This window comes from Eptatretus burgeri, chromosome 2 (genome assembly GCF_056783735.1).
Source record: "Eptatretus burgeri isolate ZD-2024b chromosome 2, Ebu_testis_v1, whole genome shotgun sequence".
NCBI lineage: Eukaryota > Metazoa > Chordata > Myxini > Myxiniformes > Myxinidae > Eptatretus > Eptatretus burgeri.
Genome location: NC_140962.1, coordinates 111,713,143 through 111,734,087, shown reverse-complemented (window position 1 = coordinate 111,734,087; position 20,945 = coordinate 111,713,143). Strand labels below are relative to the sequence as shown.

The 20,945-nt window shown below is 44.2% G+C and overlaps 1 protein-coding gene across 3 annotated transcripts in view; it reads right to left on the bottom strand.

Moving 5' to 3' along the window:
- LOC147032844 (dual specificity protein phosphatase CDC14AB-like) overlaps positions 1 to 18,477 on the bottom strand; it is a 166,066-nt gene extending 147,589 nt beyond the window's left edge. For 2 of the 3 annotated variants that reach the window (XM_085870753.1, XM_085870752.1), the window contains exons 1-2: positions 18,141 to 18,477; positions 56 to 146 (exon numbers count right to left, since the gene is read on the bottom strand). In XM_085870753.1, coding sequence (XP_085726879.1) covers positions 56 to 146; positions 18,141 to 18,186 — 137 coding nt within the window. In that variant the 5' untranslated portion in view covers positions 18,187 to 18,477. Of the gene's footprint in view, positions 1 to 55; positions 147 to 14,707; positions 14,817 to 18,140 lie in introns of all 3 variants that reach the window. The other variant, XM_085870754.1, reaches the window with a different exon arrangement.
- Between the last annotated feature and the right edge of the window lie 2,468 nt (positions 18,478 to 20,945).

Genomic DNA, 20,945 nt, shown 5'->3' with positions numbered 1-20,945 from the left:
AACAAATCTGCATAATTTTGAGAATCACCGAGATGATCCAGCTGCAGACACTCACTTCTCATACAGTAGCTCATCATCTGTGCTGAAATAGTGTGTGCTTGTGGTACTCCGGGGCTTGCAGCGAAGAGAGGAGAAGTAAAAGCGGCCTGGGGGGGGGGGGATAGGTATCGGACAATTTCAGTTTCATTTACAAAGCAGATTGTGCAACTTTTTCATTCAGTTAGTTCATCCTAGATCGCAACAATGTTATCAGTAATAATAGCAATTCCTGATGTTCTGTAATTTTTTTAACCTCCGCCATCTTCGAAGATGGATGGAGGTTACCGTTTTCACCCCTTTCTGTTTGTTTGTTTGTTTGTTTGTTTGTGAACAGTATTACGGAAAAAACTCCTAGACGGATTTCTACGAAACTTGGTGGGCGGGGGGTTAGGTATGGTCCAAGGATCATGTTACAAGTATTACAACAGGCTTGAATCATGCCATTAAATTTTGGACTTGGTTTCCCCCCCCCCCCAAAAAAAAATTGTTAGAGAAAAAATTTTTTTTTTTTTTGCATTTCTACGTTTTAAGTGATTTCCAACCCCCCCAAAAAAATTGTTACCCCCCCCAATTTTTTTTTTTTGCATTTCTACATGTTTTAAGTGATTTCCAACCCCACCCCCAAAAAAATTGTTACCCCCCCAAAAAAAATTGCTAGAGAAAAAATTCTTTCTTTTTTGCATTTCTACATGTTTTAAGTGATTTCCAACCCCCAAAAAAATGTTGGAGAAAAGAACTATAACTCTGTCAGCACTGTTGACCATATTTAATGAATAAGATATAAGGTTCACTTGAGTGACCCAGCAGTATTGGCGGCGGAGGTTTTGCACTCTCCCGAGTGCTCCCCCTCTAGTTTTTTTTTTTTTTTTTTAACATCGTCTTGCAAAATCATTACAAACTCAGAATTATCATCGAGTTGTGAGACAGCAAGATGAGTTGGTGATAGGAATGGATGAGCTTGTGGGTGGAGAATGGGGGCAGCTGTGTGAGGCAGTAAGCATCATGAAAGAATAAAATAGGTGATCGAGGGTCAGCAAACACCAAAGGAATATCTGCACTGTCACAAGGTTCAACGTCTCTTAAACATGACCACTTTTCAGAACATCTGATTTTGCCCTGTCCTTAAAAGTAACCAAAAGCAAGTCTGTGTAAATGCTACAAATAACTTATGCCTGTCTCATGAGATTCTTATTAATCCTGGGATAATTTCAATCATCACACTCTGGCTAAAATATCGGTCATCAGTGGCCAAAAACAAGGGATTATGCAAGTTTGCCCTTCAACATTTAATTGTCAAGAGAAGCCTGGAAGTACTGCACACCGTGATTCTTTCTCAGGCCGGTCTATTGCTTTGAATAGTCAGAAAATCACCAAGCCTGAAAGTTCTTGGTTCTTAAATGGAACATCAAATTTCACATTTTTGTGAACCAAATGACTTCACAAAGCTCTGCAAACCTGTTTAATCTACCTGTCTGAGCATATTTGTCATAGGTCAAGATCTAAGGTCACCGGGTTAGGTTAAAATCTCACGTACTACACTCCATTTGTTTCTTGTACACTAATGATGGGCTCACAGGATGGCCGAGAGCCCACTCGCCTCAAAACCGTCTCGCGTATAGCGTCTAGAAAAAAAGTTTGAATCGCAACCCAGCTAAACAAAATAAAACAAAACTGTCATTCCAGTGTTTCACAGACAAGGTGATTTGTCAATGTGTGTGCTGTCCATCGGACGGATGTTAGACTGGCATCCCATCTGCCAGCATTGGTTGGTGGACGTCAAAGATCCCACGGTGTTCTTCGCGAAGAGGTGAGCCATTGCCGGCACCATCAACAAATACCACATTCCTGATCTAACTACTGTTGGGAGAGGGATGGCAAACTGCAATGACCCCTGCCGTGGAACTGCCTTAGCAAAACCAACACCTTGAAACCAGTCGGTCATACCAATGTCGTAAATCAAACTAGAGCAGAGTAGATGGCACACAATCGCAGATCCCCATGCTTTCCACTGAAAGCAAAGCATAAAGATGGCAAAGAGTTCCACCATGAATGACCCAATATCAAATTTGAGTTAGAAAACAAAAAATTCTTTTCTTTTGACTCCTGTGACCCGAAGTCCCCACCTCAATGGCGGATCCGGGGGGTGTTCACCGGGTGCACGTGAACCCCCCCCCCCCTTCCGCCCTTACAATTGTCACATGATCATCGTGCGAGATATCACTGTCTGCAAGTCTTTTGCTTTCACTCGGCAATTAATCCAAGCCGTGATACTTTTCGCCGCTGGTTCTGTATTAATCCCTGGGAATCAGTGTTTAGTTATAACTCCAAAGAGAAAGGCAACATTTTAGGGATCGTGTCCTAAAGCAAAGTGCAGTACAATCCTAAGTACCATTTCACCAGCGAATTCAAAGTCAGTAGCTACATCGTCCATTCTAATTAACTTGCCGAAACCCCGTCATAGACGGATTCCGTTCAATGAGCCCAATATGACAACCAGTGGTGGCTCTTGTAAGAGCCGGATCCCAGTCGATGTACTCCATGGCCTTACCTAATGAGGCCTACAAAACGTCCTTGTACACTACTCCTTGTGAAGAAGTCCCCTGATTTGTGCACGTGTCTACTTTGACGTACAAACACCGTGTCAAAACTTCTCAGGTCACAGTACCGAGAAAAACGTGAAACGACCACTAGGAGCACAAAATTGGTCCTTCAGTATTAATATAGGGATACAATGTTTCTTGTTACATTTTTTGTGTCAAATTCACATTCTGAGGTAGTCAGCATGTACAGAAGAGGGTTTTACATTGCAGACGCTATTTGAGTGGAATTACACCTCCAGGGGTAACGGTCTGTCTACGACAGACATAATGACGTCAGCGAATGACCGATGATGTCATGACGTCCTGACGCCTCTCAGTGGTGACGTCACACGTCGCCATGTAAACGAATGTAAAACAAAAAGTGTTTATTCTGCTTCAGAGTTGAAGTTTGACTATCGCCACTATGTGCGATGCACTCTTACAGGTACGAAGTTTCTTTCAGTCCAGGTCACAGTACCGAGAAAAACGTGACGCGACCGCTCGGAGGAGCACAAAATTGGTCCTTCAGTATTAATATATAGATGATCTGATGATCCGCAACGGCGAGTTTTGGCTTCATTGCTCAGGGTCATTTCGCCGAATTTTGTTCTTGCCCTTTCGATGTTTTCATTGGATTTGTATTGAAAACAATTTGTGTATTTACATTGTTGTTGTCAAGATCCGTCGCAAAGATTCCAAAATCTTCAGCTTTTCTTTAGAATCAGTTATTGACAGGCCTTAGGCCTTTTCATCAAGTCGTCGATATTTCCAGATTTTCCTTTGGAGAAAATTAATTTATGGTCTGACACTGCCGGGGTCAGGGAACTCTTGATAGATTAACCAGTTTTTCCTCGACGATTACATCAGCTTGAATCAGGCTTGGTGGTACATTTCACAACATGAGAACATCTTAACCGAAAGTGAACCCCCGCATAAAAAAATTCTGCATCGACCCCTGCAACTCCTGGGGCAAGAAGCGGGGATCAAATCTGAAAAATCATTACATATTGCATGTGTCCCCCAATGTTGATTGCATATACTGTACAAATTTCATTCACAAAAAAAAAAGTTTGAAAATGTGCCTGGAATTGCATTTTTTGGTATTTGACATTTTGATCATGCACAGGACCCCAGGAGGGAAGGGGGCAGTGGGCAAAAATGATATTGCTCTCAACTTCTTGCCATGTGTTGATCACAACTACCAAGTTTGGTGAATTTCTGCACAACTGTTGAGGAGATAGCATGAGGGACAGACAGACCTATTTACAATATCCCCACGTTTTTTTTTTTTTCTTTCAAAAAGCAAAGGGATAACAATGCCAGAGAGTAAGCAATAATGGGTGCCCTTCATACCCGACGAAGGCCGCTTACATGAAACGTGAACGAATTAGTCAATTTATTTATAGTGCAGAAGCTGCTGTCCAGACAGCAACAACATAGCAAGCAATGTAACCAGGCATCAAGGAGCCTCCAAGAAGACCAGAACACTTGCCACCTACAGTCCAAGCAGAAATTTGGAATTTGTCCAGGCTGCCGGTGATAGCTCACCTTCTCCTTGCCAAGCCCATCATAGACTAAAGTATACCAAGCAATGCTGGCAGACGTGATGCACACACATTGAAGAATCAGTCTGCCTGTGCCAAGACAAGAACCCCCAAGATAGATGGCTCAGGCACGAGTGGACATACCTCTGTGCCTGATGCAAGGTAACCTTGCCAGATGCCTTAGACCAGGCCTGATGCCAGGTAACCACCATGCAACAATACCAGAAGGGAAAAATACAAGTACCAGTTTAACCACATTGCTCAAACACCTGTCTGGTTGTGTGTTGATCGAAAGTTGTTTTTTTAATCCCCAGACTAGCATAACCCGCGCTCTGCGCGACATGTTGGGGTGGGTGTGTTTGAGAAAGGAACTGATGCAGAGCATCAGTAGTAATTTTACTTTAATGCAGCAAGTGGAATACGATTTCACTGTTTCAGAACCATTTTATTTACTCTTTTTTGTACCATACACCTCATATGGTCTTTGAGATAATGTAAGCTGAATATCACGTTATTCGAGCACAGAACAAAGTCGAAGATAGCGCGATACGAAACCACAAACTCGGAAATAATATACAAGATGAGTAGGAGGTGCTTTATAATAGCGCTGCTGCAAAACACACAAAAAATTAAAACGGCACTCGGTAGATCCACCAGACTGAACAGTTTACGTTTTGTATCCCACCGATGGGCCAGAACCAAAATCGAATTGGCCTGTTCTTCTCACAGAACCAACTCATCGACCTCGTTTTGTTGCAACTAATCAGGCTTGTAGCAAGGTATTATGTACACATTTAGGACACGGGGGACCAAAAAATGAAAGTCATTGTATGATTAAGTTTTGCATATCATTTGTTAGCCAACATCATGGGGATTCAGGATCTATTTGGGCAGAGCTTAATTATTGCTCTTTCTATTGCTCTGACAGGTTCAAGGTCAAATAGACCCAAAGAGTATCAATTATCTGTATCAAGGAACCACTCACATCATTCTAAAATTGGTCTGATGGCTTAGATATGTATTATACACTAATTGGAAACTACATATATGGAGAATATTTGGTTTACCTGATATTTGACCTTGAGCAAAGAGGTCAAGGTCATATGAAATTAACAAATTGATCAGTGTTCATTCAGGTCATAAATATACATATATATATATATATATATATATATATATATATATATATATATATATATATATATATATATATATATATATATATATGCACATAAACTGAAGCATAGAAATACATGCTGTGATGAACCAAACTAACATCTTAGGATTAAAAGTGCAGATTTCTCAAAAACGTTACGTACTTCCAAACGACCTTTGGTGTTTTGTATACTGAACACAAACTGGCCTTTGGTATTGATTTTTATATCATAGGGCCATCTTGGTAAACTTATTCTCTGGTTATAAAATCAAGCTTATAGCTACCAGTAATTTTGTAGCAGCTTGGTAAATGCAATTTGTTATGTACTTCCTAACATTTTTGACCCAATCATGGAAGTGAACCTAAAAATTGGTATGTAGTAATGATCCATGTTGAAACTTGCCATTTTAAATCATCACTTTCTGCAGAAGTAAATTGCTATTCAAGATGTTCTATCAGATGCATTTTAATTTTCTGGAATAAGATTTTGTAAGCTTCACTATGACTGGGGGAAATTTTGCAAAATTTGAGATTTTACACATTTGAAGGTGCCAAGATATGCAGAAGGTCATAAGAAATGCACTCTTTCGAGGAATTGTTCTATTCTTATTTATAATGATATATATCAAACAAAAAATGCATTTTCAACCATTTTGGACAACATATACAATCATTCATGTAACCCATTTCTAAAAAATGAGCTATAAAAATGGAAAAAATAGCCTGTGTTTGGATAGAAAAAAAACATGCTTTGTAAGCAAATATATATCCATAGGACCCATAGCAAATTATACATTTTCTGAAAGCACAGACACTTGGGCATTATATAACATTAAGATTGTTTATCTTATTAAAACTGGGTTCATTTTCTAAGCTTTCTCCTCATTTAGGACCACAGTGTACACAATACCATGCTACAAGCCATCACTAACTTTTGAAATATCATGCTATATATCATTTTTGGCCCCATCTCTCAATGGTGAAGAATCACTTAAAAATTGATCTTATCCGATTCGGATCTTCAACAAAATCGAATCTTCGACCTCGTCACAGACCCGACCTGTCCACCAAATTTTGTCAGAATCCATCCACAACATTTTGAGATTTCCTGTTCACAAACAGACAAACAGGCAGGGGTGAAAACATAACCTCCGTCAACCTTCGGGAGCGGAGGCAACAACGTACGCCCTCTCGGGGTTAATGTGGGGCAATTGGAAAAGGATTTTAAAAAATAAAAATAAATTTTAAAGCCAGGGAAAACATTAGGTAAGTTAGGGGTTTAAATAGGTTTTAAAGATAGCTAAAAAAAAAAAACAGATGGAAAACAATGGGAACAATTGCAACAGTTAGTTAGTTTATCATCTTGTGATAAATGTTGCAAGTTAATTTCCCAATGCCAGGTCGACCCCTCCTATGAAATGTTGAACATTTTTCAAATAATGCTTATAGATATTTTTATATTTCTTCATTTATCATTCCAAATATAATTCACAAAGTGTCTGGTTGTGTGATCCTGGTGGTGGGTGCTCCAAGTACGACTTCCTCATATATATTATAAAAGCTGAAATACCCATTCTAAGTCTGGGGAAATCTAAGTATGTGAAGGGGGGGGGAATGGGCAGGAGCTTGTGAAAGGAGGGGGAAAGGACATGGGAGTATAAAGAGGAGTGGGGGATATACCTGGTCAACCAGGTGAACCTGAGTTTGAGTATGAGGATAACGATGGAAATTGGTGGGGTTGTGGGAGGCCTGGAGTGTTGGGGTGGTAGAAGGTCAAAATGCAACACCATCATGGAGGAATGGACACACTGGATTCCAATCTGGAGCCCCATGGATCAGATGGTATGGTCAAAGATTCAAAAACACACACACACACACACACACACACACACACACACACACACACACACACACACACACACACACACACACACACACACACACACACACACACACCAGAGCAGCAGTCAAAACGTGGTGAACAGGAGAAAATTGTTTTTATTACATGTACCACAATGAAAATGAGGGACTGCAATGTCGACAGAGGTTAAAGTGCAGCTGACTTCATGTCACTGAAGAACTTCCTGGTGAACAATATTGAGTTTTATTTTCATTACCATGGATGAAAAGTCCCTTGGGGCTTCCCACTCAGCTCGCTGCCACGTACAGCAGCCATATGTGAATGGGGGCTCTTGGAGACTTATGCCAACAATCTTGAGGCTTTGTTTATAGTACAGTAAATGGCAAAGCAGAATTTCAATCGGAAACACCCCTCATTTTAATGAGCTTTTGTGCTGGTCTATCTTATTTTAATGGAGTAAACGTAAATGGTTATGGATGTATGTATATTTCTGACGATAACATCATCTTCTTCAAATTTTCTCCAACAAATTCAGCCAAGTTGTTTCTACATATTGTTGTGGGTCTGTAAAACCGTGTGCCTCCACGGCAATGGAACACAACATACAGCGATCCCAAGGCAGTTATTTTCCATAGTATGTGTATTTGTTCATCCTTTCCATATGTTTAATGGGGAAAGATGCATTGGGTGAGTCTCCTTCAGTTAGACCTCAATATTCTTCAACCCTTGCAGTTCTTCCACTCCTTTGCTACACACTTTTCTCTCGCACAAAACATGCAAGCAAGCACACAAATCAGTGAAGATTACCAGTGACCCAGCAAGCATGCCATGAGCGACTCATTTGCATTTGCGCACCAATTCTCAACCACCATTTCACCTTAGACCTTTATTCCGCTCACCAAATTACACCATGCTCATCACAACCACTTCATGCGACAAATAAAAATCCCTGCAACATCCCATGCTTATATTTTATATTACAAACGTGACCATGATTCACAATCTCCTAACTAGGAACTTCAACCTCTTCCCCACAACGCCACGTTACAATCCTACCTTATTACAAATTCCACAACATGCCCGGGTACTTTACAACTGCCGCATGTTCATCGAACACTTACCACAGCCTCGAAGAACATGGAGGAGCCAAAGGTCTAGTTATTTTAGTGCACAGCTCAAAGCGCGAACGAGCGCTGGAGTTTGTTTTAGGACCTACGGGTAGCACAGGGATTTCTCTAAAATCTGACATTTGAATGAAGGCCAACACACATTCCTGTCCAGAGTGACTCCAAAAACCGTGGCCCCATGTAAAGGTCAGAGCTGTTATGCATGGCCATTTTTCGCCTTCGGGGCTTGGCAGGGCATGGCTACAACTGCTATGCACAAATAGGGAAGCTCAATTTCGTTAAGAGCCTCTTTCAATCCGATGTTTGACTTTTCCCCTTGTCCGGGGCTCATAAAAGGAACAAGCGTGGCTCATTTCAGCAGAGAATATCACCAGGCAGCAGCAGTATCAACAGGGACAGAGCTGGAGAGAACGTTGAGAGCATCGCAGTTGAAAATATTACCAGACATTGGACCTTGGCGGGGAGACAGGCGGCGCAAGGACAGGCGTCAAGTCAGCGTGAACAGGCGTGGGGTCACGCATTGCGGCTGCGATCCGGGATTGCTTCCATTTCAGTTGCTCATTTAGGTTGCATCCTGCAGTGACACTTGCACAAACAGACTTTTACATGATTTACGATAGGATCTTTTCTCTCACACAACTTTCTTCTTCCATCAAGCTCTCGTCTACTGTGGATGCAAAAGAACAATCAACACGGGCAAGCCCGACCGACTGTTCTTTTCAAAGCAAAACCCAAGAGCGAACTCAAAACTGAACCGAACAGACTTGCACCTCACTTTCATCCTCTTACACTACGCCGCAACCCACGTTGCATTACACTTGCAACCTCTCAAACACACACCCGAGACACCCTCAGTATTTCTCCCTCCTCCCCTTTCCTAAGCGTTCTGGGTTGCGCAGGTCTGCCGTTCGTACCAGGTCTTGAGAGTTCGTTAACCCTCAACTGCTTCTATCAATCTGGGCTATCTTTACTTTTCTTCGGATTTGTGTGTGGGTGATGGCACCCGTCATAGCACAAGTTAAGACTATACAAGAAAGTCTCATCGGGATAACTTTGCACTGTCTCTTCTTCTTTTGTATATATTGCATGTCTTTTGCCACACCCCACAAATTCCTTGTTTTCCCCGTTGTACATTTGCAATTAACCCCATTACTGTGCCACATAACTTTCCTCGCTCCCGATTTAAATAAATGTGTTTGTTAGAAATGTTTCCAGCTTGTGTTTGTCTTTTCCTGCATTGGTCTCGCGTGGCCCACACCCGAGCTTAGCCGGGACGTTATTCCACAAGAAACTGTTAAATAGCCGGTACGTACTTGGTAGCTCTGCTCGGCTGCACCTGATCCGGTAGGGAACCGAAATAGCGCAAGTATGTACCGTGGGCGCAATTCCCTGATAAGGTCGCCACATGTCCTAAGGTAAATGGTTGTTAGACGGAAGACTCCAAATCACGTGGTCAAGTTATTGGCATTCGATTAGCGACCTGCTGCGACATCAAGTTATTCGTGTGCAATGGCCTGCGATTCCTGGTGAGCCTGGAGAGAAATCCAAGACTGCTCTTCCCTCGTGGTTCCCCCGCGATGCCAATATAGCTAACCTAACACAATTATTATTGAGATATGGGCAAAATAATTAAAATAAACGCTGTAAAAACCAGCCAGAAGTCCAAGGGAAGCGGTGTATTGGGGGCACGTCTGCTCTGTACAGCTGACAGTTGGAATTTCCATTCCAGTTTTTATCCCCCGCCGCATGGCGAAAGGGGGATATTGTTGATAAATTTGTGTTGACCTTCCCGTCCAGCTCCAACTGATCATTTAAAAAAAAAAATCAAATAAGATATGTTGAGTTCCTTTGTATTTATTCGTGTTGGGTTTTGACTTCTAATTTACAGTATATACTCAGAGCACAAAATATATTTGGCTGACCTCCCCTTCTTCCCAAAGGCCGACCATGAAGGGTCCATGGTCGGGTTGTCGGCGACTAAACCGTCTCCCCCACCAGGTTTTCTGGTGAGGAGGGTGTTTGGATATGGACACCCAGCAGGATTAAAAACATAACCTGTCAAAGGGCGGAGGAGCTCCTTGTGAGCCAACGGCCATCCATATCTAGTGCCCAACTGTGTCTGTGGATGGCCTCCTGCAGTTGGGTTACTTTTTATAAGGAGGTTGGTGGCAGGATTTACACTCCAGTCACCGTAAAACCCTTCATTCCGCAAAACACAAAAATGCAAAAAAAAATCTGAAAACCCACTCCGTGGGAATACCTCCTGTGCAGCTTCCCTTCGCAGGGCAGCTCACCGGATGACGGGATTGGGGCAAAGCCTTCGGGACCCCCAATCTTTGATGATAGGAGGGAAACCACAGGGTAACATCCCTGGGTCAGATTTGGGGAGAGTGTGTCGGAGTGGTGCTGAGGTGTCGTCCACCAGACGGCGTCTCCTTGGGTTAACCTGAGGGGGTCCCTTCGGGTGGGTGCCTGGAATGTCCTATCCCTAAGAGAGGATGATCACTTGTCTCTGTTATTATCTGAGCTCAAGCGTTTGGACATCGGGATTGCCGCACTCTCTGAGGTTCGGAGACCGGATTGCGGCGAGATAATGGTGGGTGGTTACACCCACTATTGGTCTGGTCGCTCTGATGGTTACCATACCCAAGGAGTTGCTGTAGCTGTGTCCAATAAGCTGACCCCAATGATAATTGAGGTAACACCGGTCAATGAGCATATTATGAGATTAAGGATTCGTCACTCCTTAGGTGTCATTTCCCTGGTCTCTGTTTATGCTCCGACTGAGGCGAGTGATCTCACCGTGAAGGATGCATTCTACGCCACGCTTGAGTCTGTGGTTGATCAGTGCCCCAGACGAGATACACTTCTAGTCTTGGGGGATTTCAATGCATCGACTCGAACTGATAGGGATGGTTATGAGATGTGTGTTGGTCCCCATGGGTCAGGAACTATGAACCAGAATAGCACTAAGTTCCTTGACTTTGTAAGAAGTCATGGACTTAGGGTGGCTGGTTCATGGTTTCAGCGCCCACAAGCTCATCGCTGGACTTGGTATTCTAACGCTGGCGGTGCGGCAAAGGAGATTGACCATGTCCTCATCGACGGTCACTGGAGAATGATCCAGAACTGCAGGGTCTACCGGAGTACTCAGTTCCTCAACACTGACCACAGGCTTATTGTAGCAACTCTAAAGCTGCACCTTAAATCCTGGAGAATGGTACCATCCCAGCCTAGGCTGGATGTTGCCAAGCTCAGGGATGAGAGAGTAGCTGAGGAGTTTGCGAACAGGCTGAGTGGACACTTGGGGGGTCTGGGTGCTTTGGGGGGTCCTGAAGAGTTGTGGAGTGCCTTCAAGACCACCATCCTTGATGTTGCCAGTGGATGTCTTGGAACTCACCGCAGGGCAAAGAAGAATTGGAACTCACCGCAGGGCAAAGGGCAGGACAAAGTCTTTCAAGGGACACTGGATACCATTGCCCAGTCGCAGGGCCAGGCTGAATGGCAGAACTGAGCTGTTCAGGGAGTTGAGGCGTAAAACTGTACGTGCACTGAGGGTGGACAAGGAGGCCTATGTGCGAGGAATCTGTGAGTGGGTAGAGCATCACCTGTGGACAGGTGATTCTAGTCCCGCTTACAGGGGAATTCGCGCATTGCGTTCATCCAAGCCCATCCCTCGGAGCACTGCAGTTAGAGCAGAGAGTGGTAGGCTCTTGACAGAGGAGTCTGAAGTGAAGGCCCGCTGGGCCGGTTACTTTGAGCGGTTGTACCAGGCTGATCCCCCAGCTGTCGAGTTGGACGTCAAGGGTGTTACAATCCCTGTTGCTGACCCTCGAATCAACTGTGGTCCACCTTCACTTGTGGAAACACGGGCTGTGGTGAACCAGTTGAAATGGGACAAAGCGCCAGGGATCTGTGGCATCCATGCTGAACTTCTCAAGGCTGGTGGAAATGCTGCACTCGTGTCGTTGCATGCAGTTTTGTGCTCTGCCTGGAACACAAGCATCATCCCAACTGATTGGAAGAGGGGCCTTGTTGGTCCTCTCTGGAAAGGGAAGGGTGATCGCCAAGACTGCAACAACTACCGAGGGGTGACGCTGCTCTCAGTGCCGGGCAAGGTCTTTGCTCGGATAATTCTTGATAGGGTTCACCACCATCTGCTTGAGCACCAGCGTCCAGAGCAGTCAGGCTTTACACCAAAGAGGTCAACGATTGACCGTATCCTTTCCATTCGTGTCCTCACCGAACGCAGACGAGAGTTTCGGCAGGGGCTGCTTGCAGCCTATGTTGATCTCTGTAAAGCGTTCAATTCAGTGAATCGGGATGTCCTATGGAGGATTCTTGGTCTTCGTGGGGTGCCACCAAAACTGATCGATCTGATGTCTGAACTCTACTCTGGTACTGAGAGTGCTGTGAAGTGTGGTGGTACCATCTCTGACTTATTTCCAGTTGTTACTGGAGTTCGCCAGGGGTGTGTACTGGCCCCCACACTTTTCAGCACTTGTATGGACTGGATTTTCGGGAGGATGTCGGAGAGATCAAGCTGCGGTGCATCGTTTGGGAATGTTAAGATCTCGGACCTTGATTTTGCAGATGATGCAGTCATCTTTGCGGAGACTTCAGATATCCTTTTGGGGGCCCTTGAGGTGCTGAATGAGGAGTCGGAGCCGCTGGGATTACGGGTTTCTTGGGTCAAAACTAAGATCCAGGCTTTCAGTGACATCTTGGATCCTGTTGTCCTGTCTGTGTCTGTTTGTGTTGAGGATGTTGAGGTCGTGGAGAGATTCACTTACCTTGGCAGTGATATTCATGTCTCTGCTGGCTGTGAGTCAGAGGTCAATAGACATCTGGGTCGGGCCTGGGGAGTCATGGATTCACTGAATCATGGGGTGTGGCGCTGCCGGTACCTGTGCGGGAGGACGAAAGTCCGAGTCTTCATGTCCTTGGTACTTCCAGTCTTGCTCTATGGATGCGAGACTTGGACTCTGACCAAGGATCTGAGACAGAGACTTAATTCCTTTGGTACCAGGTCTCTTCGGAGAATCCTTGGCTATCGCTGGTCGGATTTTGTGTCCAACGAGCGGTTGCTGAGAGAGACTCAAATGAGATTTGTTACCTGCATAGTCCGTGAGCGTCAGTTGCGGCTGTATGGGCATGTGGCTCGTTTTCCTGACGCTGATCCTGCTCACCAGATTCTCTCAGCGGGGGAGTCTTGTGAGTGGAGGAGGCCAGTGGGCCGACCACGTGCCTCGTGGTTGCAGCAGGTTGACCATCATCTCATGGAGATGGGGATGGGCCTGGCATCTGCCTGGAGGATGGCCAGACGGAGGCCCCTGGAGTACCGGCGGAAAGTGGACGCAGCGACGCGCTGTTCTGGCACATGCTCCCATACCTGACCTGACATGACCTGACCTCCCCCACCATCATCCACCCCATTCCCCCTCCACAATTCCACCATTCCCACACAACCCCCAATCCACCATCACCTCCACAAACCCACACCCACACCCACCATTCCCCTCCTTCCCTCACTCTCAGAGAAAGCACGTCAAAGATACCTATGCCTCTGCAGCAACATGTGGTGAGGAGCACAAAGTGAGCTGATCAATGAACAGGGCTGTGAGCAGTGGTTTCTCCAGAAATTTAAGCGAGGGGGGTTTTAGAGGGGGTATATGAAAGTTTACTGCTGAATTATAGGGGGGATGTTGGGGTAATTTTGGGAGGGGGGGGGAGTTGGGAAATCCCTGGCTGTGAGGCCGATATCGATTACACCATTAGCAATGTGCATCGGCAATTCCACTGCACAGATTGTTCAGTACATCCGTGAAATAAGTGCAGGGTTATTCAAGGCTGAATGATGTGAAAGTCCAGAATTTTTTTGTGCTGATCTACACAAGATTTATTGAATCTACATATATTTAGGTGGGTGGAGGATGCAGGGAGGGAAGGGGAGGGTTTGGCATTGTAGTAGAAGGTCGTCGTGCAAAACCATCCTGGGGAGAGTGAACTTTGATACCAAGTTTGGTAATGTCCATCTTCTATTCCCCATGTTCCCCGTCCCATCCTTCTCCCTTCCATCTCCTAATGTGTCTGTTCCCCACTGTTTTGTCCCCTCCCACTCCCACCCCGCTTGTCTCATGCCCCCTTGATGCGTGTTGTGTGTTAGCTCTCACACGAGCCTCGACAAGGTATACAAAAAAAAAATAAAAAAAATCAAATTATCCATAGCATGGACAGTCAACAAAAAAAGAAAGCTTTTGATGGTGTCCCACATTCATGGGTGATAAATGCATGCAATTGTACGAGATAAACACCCAAATGATCAAACAGATAAAAGAAAACAATGCTGCTTTGGAACACCACATTGATATTACAGCACTCGGAAGGAAAGATCGAAATACCAGGGGTGAAGATACGTCGAGGGATCTTTCAGGGAGACAGCCTTTCCAGTTTTGCTTAACCCTGGACCCACCAAGCAACCTCATTCATGAGCAAGGACATGGATAGATCCTGACATCAAAGAGGAGAACATTCAAAGAAAGAACAAAGCTGACATCTACATGCACGATTTAAAACTCCTTGCACCAAATGACAAAAAAAAAATTGGCAGACACTCAAATTAGTGAAACGGTACTCTTAACACCATTCAAATGGAGTTTGGCCAACATAAGTGTGCGAAGTGCACATTCATACAGGGTAGACCAACAAAAACGGACAACACAAAAATTGACAAATACAACAATATGGGAGCTAGACAACGAAGTATCATACAAATACTTTGGAGTGGAAGAGGGCCACAAAATATGTCACAAACAAATTAGAAAAACAATTACCAAAGAATAACTGCATAGAACAAGGCTGATCCTGAAAACATAACTTTCACCATGGAACAAAATCAAGGCCATAAACCAACTTGCAATACCAGTAATTCCAGCACAGATGCGGAATAATAAACTGGCCTCAATCAGAAATCAATAAACTGGATATCAAAACAAGGAAACTCCTCTCCATCCACAAAAAACAAAAACAAAAAATCAATCCTGAGAATGTACCTACCAAGACAAGGAGGAGGTAGCAGCATAATGGAGCTCAACCAAGTGCAAAGAATAACAATTGTGGGATTGGCTGAATAGTGAAAGGCGCAACAGACTATCAAATTCAAATTTGTAAGCAAACACGAAGATAAACCACAGAAGGTATTCCTAGCCCACCTAGCAAAAAATTCCAAAGACAGGTGCAAATGGAAGATGTCACTCATGAAACCAAAACAATGATGACAGGAGGGGGAGCACTCGGTAGAGTGCAAAACCACCGCCGCCAATACTGCGAGGTCACTCAAGTGAACCTGATATCCTATTCATTCAATTTGACGTCAACAGTGCTCACAGAGTTATAGGTTGCAACTTTCCCTTTTACTTTTAACTTTTACATACTCAATTCATTCGTCATAACTAGATTCCTTGAGACAGAAATTGATTTTACGTGGGTATATCCACCTGAAGTTCCAAAATCAGCCGCAATTATAATTTTGGCATGTTTTTTGTTGGAAATCACTTATAACATGTAGAAATACAAAAAATAAAAAATAAAAATCGAAATTTTGTTGAAAAAAAAAAGTTGCAAAAAATTTTTTTTCTCTAAACATTTTTTGGGGGGGGGGGTGGAAATCACTTAAAACATGTAGAAATGCAAAAAAAAAAAAATTCAAATATTTTTTCAAATTGGCCACCACAGCGGCCATATTGGATTTTGGACCAAGTCCAAAATCTAATGGCATGATTCTTGGACCATACCCAACACCCCCACCAAGTTTTGTCGAAATCCGTCAAGGAGTTTTTCCGTAATACTGTTCACAAACAAACAAACAGAAAGGCGTGAAAACAGTAACCTCCATCCATCTTCGATGGCAGAGGTTAAATATTGCCCCAACGATTGCAAAAAAAGACAAAAGAAAAATATAAACCAATGTCACCCGCAGGGTGACCCGTATCTTGCCAAAAGGTGACCACGTGTGACTTCTTTAAGGTCACACTGAGGTGAACAGAGCTGCTATCCACCAGGAGCGACTCCTTGAGGAATATCTGCCTACGAGAGATTCCGATGAGAATCGTTCTACAGAGTAACCATGAAAAATATGCTTTTGCCTCATAACGTCACCAAATGACATCATAATGTCTCAAGCTTGACATATCTAGAAAGCACTCATCGAGGTGTTCAATTCGAGGTACTACACAATATGGTTCCTAAAACTTGAAAATTTGACCTTGGGGTCAAATATGTTTGACCTGAGGCGCTAACCATGAAGGTCAAGGCCAATCACCACCAAAAATTAATCAGCTGAGCGCCAGACCATGAACTATATTCCCATGAAGTTTGAAGACGATCCGATCAAAATTACTCAAAAAAATAAGGGTTTCGTCGACTCCCCTGATTTGCGCCAAAGTGACCTTGACCTTTGACCTTGACCTTCAAAATATTGTGCACTGAAAGGGACCTCTATAGGCCTCTGATATGCGAAGTTACAAAAATTTCCGATGATAACTGTGCTCTGCAGAATTTTTTATACATGATTACAGACAAAAAAAAAAAAAAACATACAAGCTGACTAACATATCTTGCAAAAACTTCGTTTTGGCAAGATAATATAACTAAATATCAACAGATGCACCCCAACAACTGAGAAAACGACAAAAGAGCAGGAAGTGGAAGGTATTTAAAATAAATAAATAAATAAATAAATAAAGTTTGACAGATTGGGAATGGACGTAGAAGGCTTTTAGGAATGGCTGACGTGTCAGCTCAACTGGGATGGCAACAAATCATAAATGCCCAAGATGGACACTACATCAATGGCTTTAAGAAAATGGCAGAAATGAGTCAAACAAGTGTAGGTTCTGCAATGTTGAAACAGAAAGCAAGACACCTACTATAGGGATGTAAAAAACTCATGTCAGAGCAGCTGTACACCCAAAGGCATTAAAAAGGTATGTGGAGTAATCCACCAGCACATCTGAAAAAGTTTCAATATCCCAGTTCCAGAAAAACTAATGGAAACATGAACCAAAAGCAATCACTGAAAACAAGGAAGTAATTCTCACGTACAACCAAATGATCCCATCAAGCATGAACATAGAAAAAGCATTGCGACCGGATATGGTACTGAGGTACAAAAAGGTAAATAAGGCGTTGCAAATTGAGGTGTCAGTACCCAGTGATTTTGGCCTAAACAATGCAGAAATCAAAAAAATGACCAAATACCAAGATCTCAAAAATGAAGTGAAAAGATAATGGAAGCTAAAGAAATCCGAAGCTGTACCAGTGATCATTGAAGCAATGGGAATGATGAATGAGATCCTTACAGAGATTTAAAAAACAATCACACGGAATATTACTGCAAACAAATGGTAGTTGGAAGCTGTCTGAGGTTCGGTGACGATCCTGAAAAGAACCCTCGGAACAAAACTTTGAGAACAAAAAAAAACTTCACAAATTGGTCAAAGGTTCGTGATCCCTTACTGAAACGGAGGTGGATACTTTGAGCCCTGGGAGGACTCCATTCCACCTTCTGAAACCCACATATGGAGATAACAATCAACACACACGCACACACCTTGAGCAACATGGGAGCATCATACATCTATTTGTCCAAGTTTTTTTTTTTAATGCATGCTTGACAAAGTTATTGGCTTCACCGACAGCAACAATTTAAGTCCTTGTTTCCCAATCCATTGAACGTGTTTTATAAATAGGAATCACAAACTTAAATCCTCAAACGTATTTGGCCAAAGTGTAGGCAACTCAGGAAATTAATAATAAAAAATAAAAATAACTCACCTTCGATGATCTCTGCAAACTTTGTTGTTACATTCTCATCTTCCATGTTGCAAGGTGCCTCGCTTGATCTCCAATCTCACAACCTCGACGTCGGTGGTTAGCACCAAAGATTTATTGTTGCATCAATATTGATCATTTCCAGGATATGAAGCCCATTTCCTCCACCCAGGCGGACTTGAAACAATCGAAGTGTCACAATTTGAACTGCTCAACCCCTTCGGTCGCTTCCTGCCCGCTTGTCATTAGACTCTCAACTGTGCGTCCCTTGCCATTACGTCTCGTTAATGAATGTTTGTTTGTTTGTTTGTTTGTTTACTGTGCTGTCAGCATTACTTCGATGTTTGGAGCAAATGCAGGGCTTCTGAGTGATGCGAGGAGGAACATGAAGGACAGCAGGAAAAAGGAGTAAGTGTAGTAACAGTTGTTGAGGAAAGGATTGGGGTGGGTGAGGAGGAAGGATTGATTGGGGTGGGTGAGGAGGAAGGATGGATTGGGGTGGGTGAGGAGGAAGGATGGATTGGGGTGGGTGAGGAGGAAGGATGGATTGGGGTGGGTGAGGAGGAAGGATTGATTGGGGTGGGTGAGGAGGAATGATTGATTGGGGTGGGTGAGGAGGAAGGATGGATTGGGGTGGGTGAGGAGGAAGGATGGATTGGGGTGGGTGAGGAGGAAGGATTGATTGGGGTGGGTGAGGAGGAATGATTGATTGGGGTGGGTGAGGAGGAAGGATGGATTGGGGTGGGTGAGGAGGAAGGATGGATTGGGGTGGGTGAGGAGGAAGGATGGATTGGCGTGGGTGAGGAGGAAGGATGGATTGGCGTGGGTGAGGAGGAAGGATTGATTGGGGTGGGTGAGGAGGAAGGATTGATTGGGGTGGGTGAGGAGGAGGGATTGATTGGGGTGGGTGAGGAGGAAGGATTGATTGGGGTGGGTGAGGAGGAAGGATGGATTGGCGTGGGTGAGGAGGAAGGATGGATTGGGGTGGGTGAGGAGGAAGGAGGGAGGGAAGAAGAAGGGAGGGAGGGAAGAAGGGAGGGAGGGAAGAAGGGAGGGAGGGAAGAAGAAGGGAGGGAGGGAGGAAATAAGAAGGGAGGGAAGAAGAAGAAGGGAGGGAAGAAGAAGAAGGGAGGGAGGGAAGAAGAAGAAGGGAGGGAGGGAAGAAGAAGAAGGGAGGGAGGGAAGAAGAAGAAGGGAGGGAGGGAAGAAGAAGAAGGGAGGGAGGAAGAAGAAGAAGGGAGGGAGGGAAGAAGAAGAAGGGAGGGAGGGAAGAAGAAGAAGGGAGGGAGGGAAGAAGAAGAAGAAGAAGGGAGGGAGGAAGAAGAAGAAGAAGAAGAAGGGAGGGAGGGAAGAAGAAGAAGGGAGGGAGGGAAGAAGAAGAAGGGAGGGAGGGAAGAAGAAGAAGGGAGGGAGGGAAGAAGAAGGGAGGGAGGGAAGAAGAAGGGAGGGAGGGAAGAAGAAGAAGGGAGGGAGGGAAGAAGAAGGGAGGGAGGGAAGAAGAAGGGAGGGAGGGAAGAAGAAGGGAGGGAGGGAAGAAGAAGGGAGGGAGGGAAGAAGAAGGGAGGGAGGGAAGAAGGGAGGGAAGAAGAAGGGAGGGCGGGAAGAAGGAGGGAGGGAGGGAAGGAGGGAAGAAGGGAAGGGGGAGGGAGGGAAGAAGGGAGGGAGGCAAGAAGGGGGAGGGAAGGAGAGGGGGGGAAGGAGAGGGGAGGAAGGAAAGGGGAGGGGCGGGTGAGGAGGAAAAGGAAGAGTAAGAGGAGGAAAAGGAGGTAGTACGGAAGGGAGAGTCGAGAGGGAGTGAAAGAGTTGAAAAAGAGAGGCAGTATTAATGAAGGTTGAAAGAATCAATGAATGCACCGATATATCGAGGATGAAACGATTCTGATGCTGAAGCAACGAAATGAGAAGGGATGGATGGGATGGATGGGATGGATGGTATGGATGGTATGGATGGTATAAAGGAAGAAGCAAACTACGTGAAGGAATTCTGGAGCCTTCAACGGGAATATTAAAACTCACAAACACACGATTTTAAAAGTCGCTCCACAAGACTCCAAGCCTCGATCATTTAAAATGAGGCGACGGTCCTACTCCCTTTGAGACGGAGGAAGCCGCAGCCCAATCTGTCGGACTGCGAGTCGTGTTAAAGATCGCCGACGAATCCGTACGTGAGTGCCAACAACGGAGCACCGAGCCCGCCATGTCAAACCTTGGCAACAATCACGTGACTCGCAGGCATAAAACAAGGACGCCGTTTACACCACGACTGGAAATACATTTCTAATTCGTGATTTAAGTCATGAGTCTTACTGCTCTTTAACTACTACTCTACAACCTTTAACGTCATAAACACAAAAATAAATAAAAAATTTCAGTCAATCACCACATAAAAAGTTTAAATTGAGAGAACCCGCCAAAAAGGACGTTGGTGAATAGACGTGCAAGTTCTGGTTCATTTCGTGATTTTGGCAGTATCTTTCAATTTTCTCTAATATTATTTTGTCCCTTATTTTTATCCTTCTTATTCTTGGCGTAAATTATGAGCGAACGGCTGTGGAGCTCCCCGAAGTTAATTTGTGGTGTATATTATTAAATAGGTCTGTAACTTCTCCCTCTTGCTGGTTTCGGAGAAAACCCATTTGAGTCTGAATATGAGTCACTTCAACATATGACAGTTACAAGTCACGTGGCCATTTAATAATCAAAATTATTTAATGATAAAATAAACAAAACTACGGTCTCATTGAATTATTCAACGGAACATGTGCCTGCCGTGACTACGGAGGCACTGCCGTACTCGATAGGGCGCTG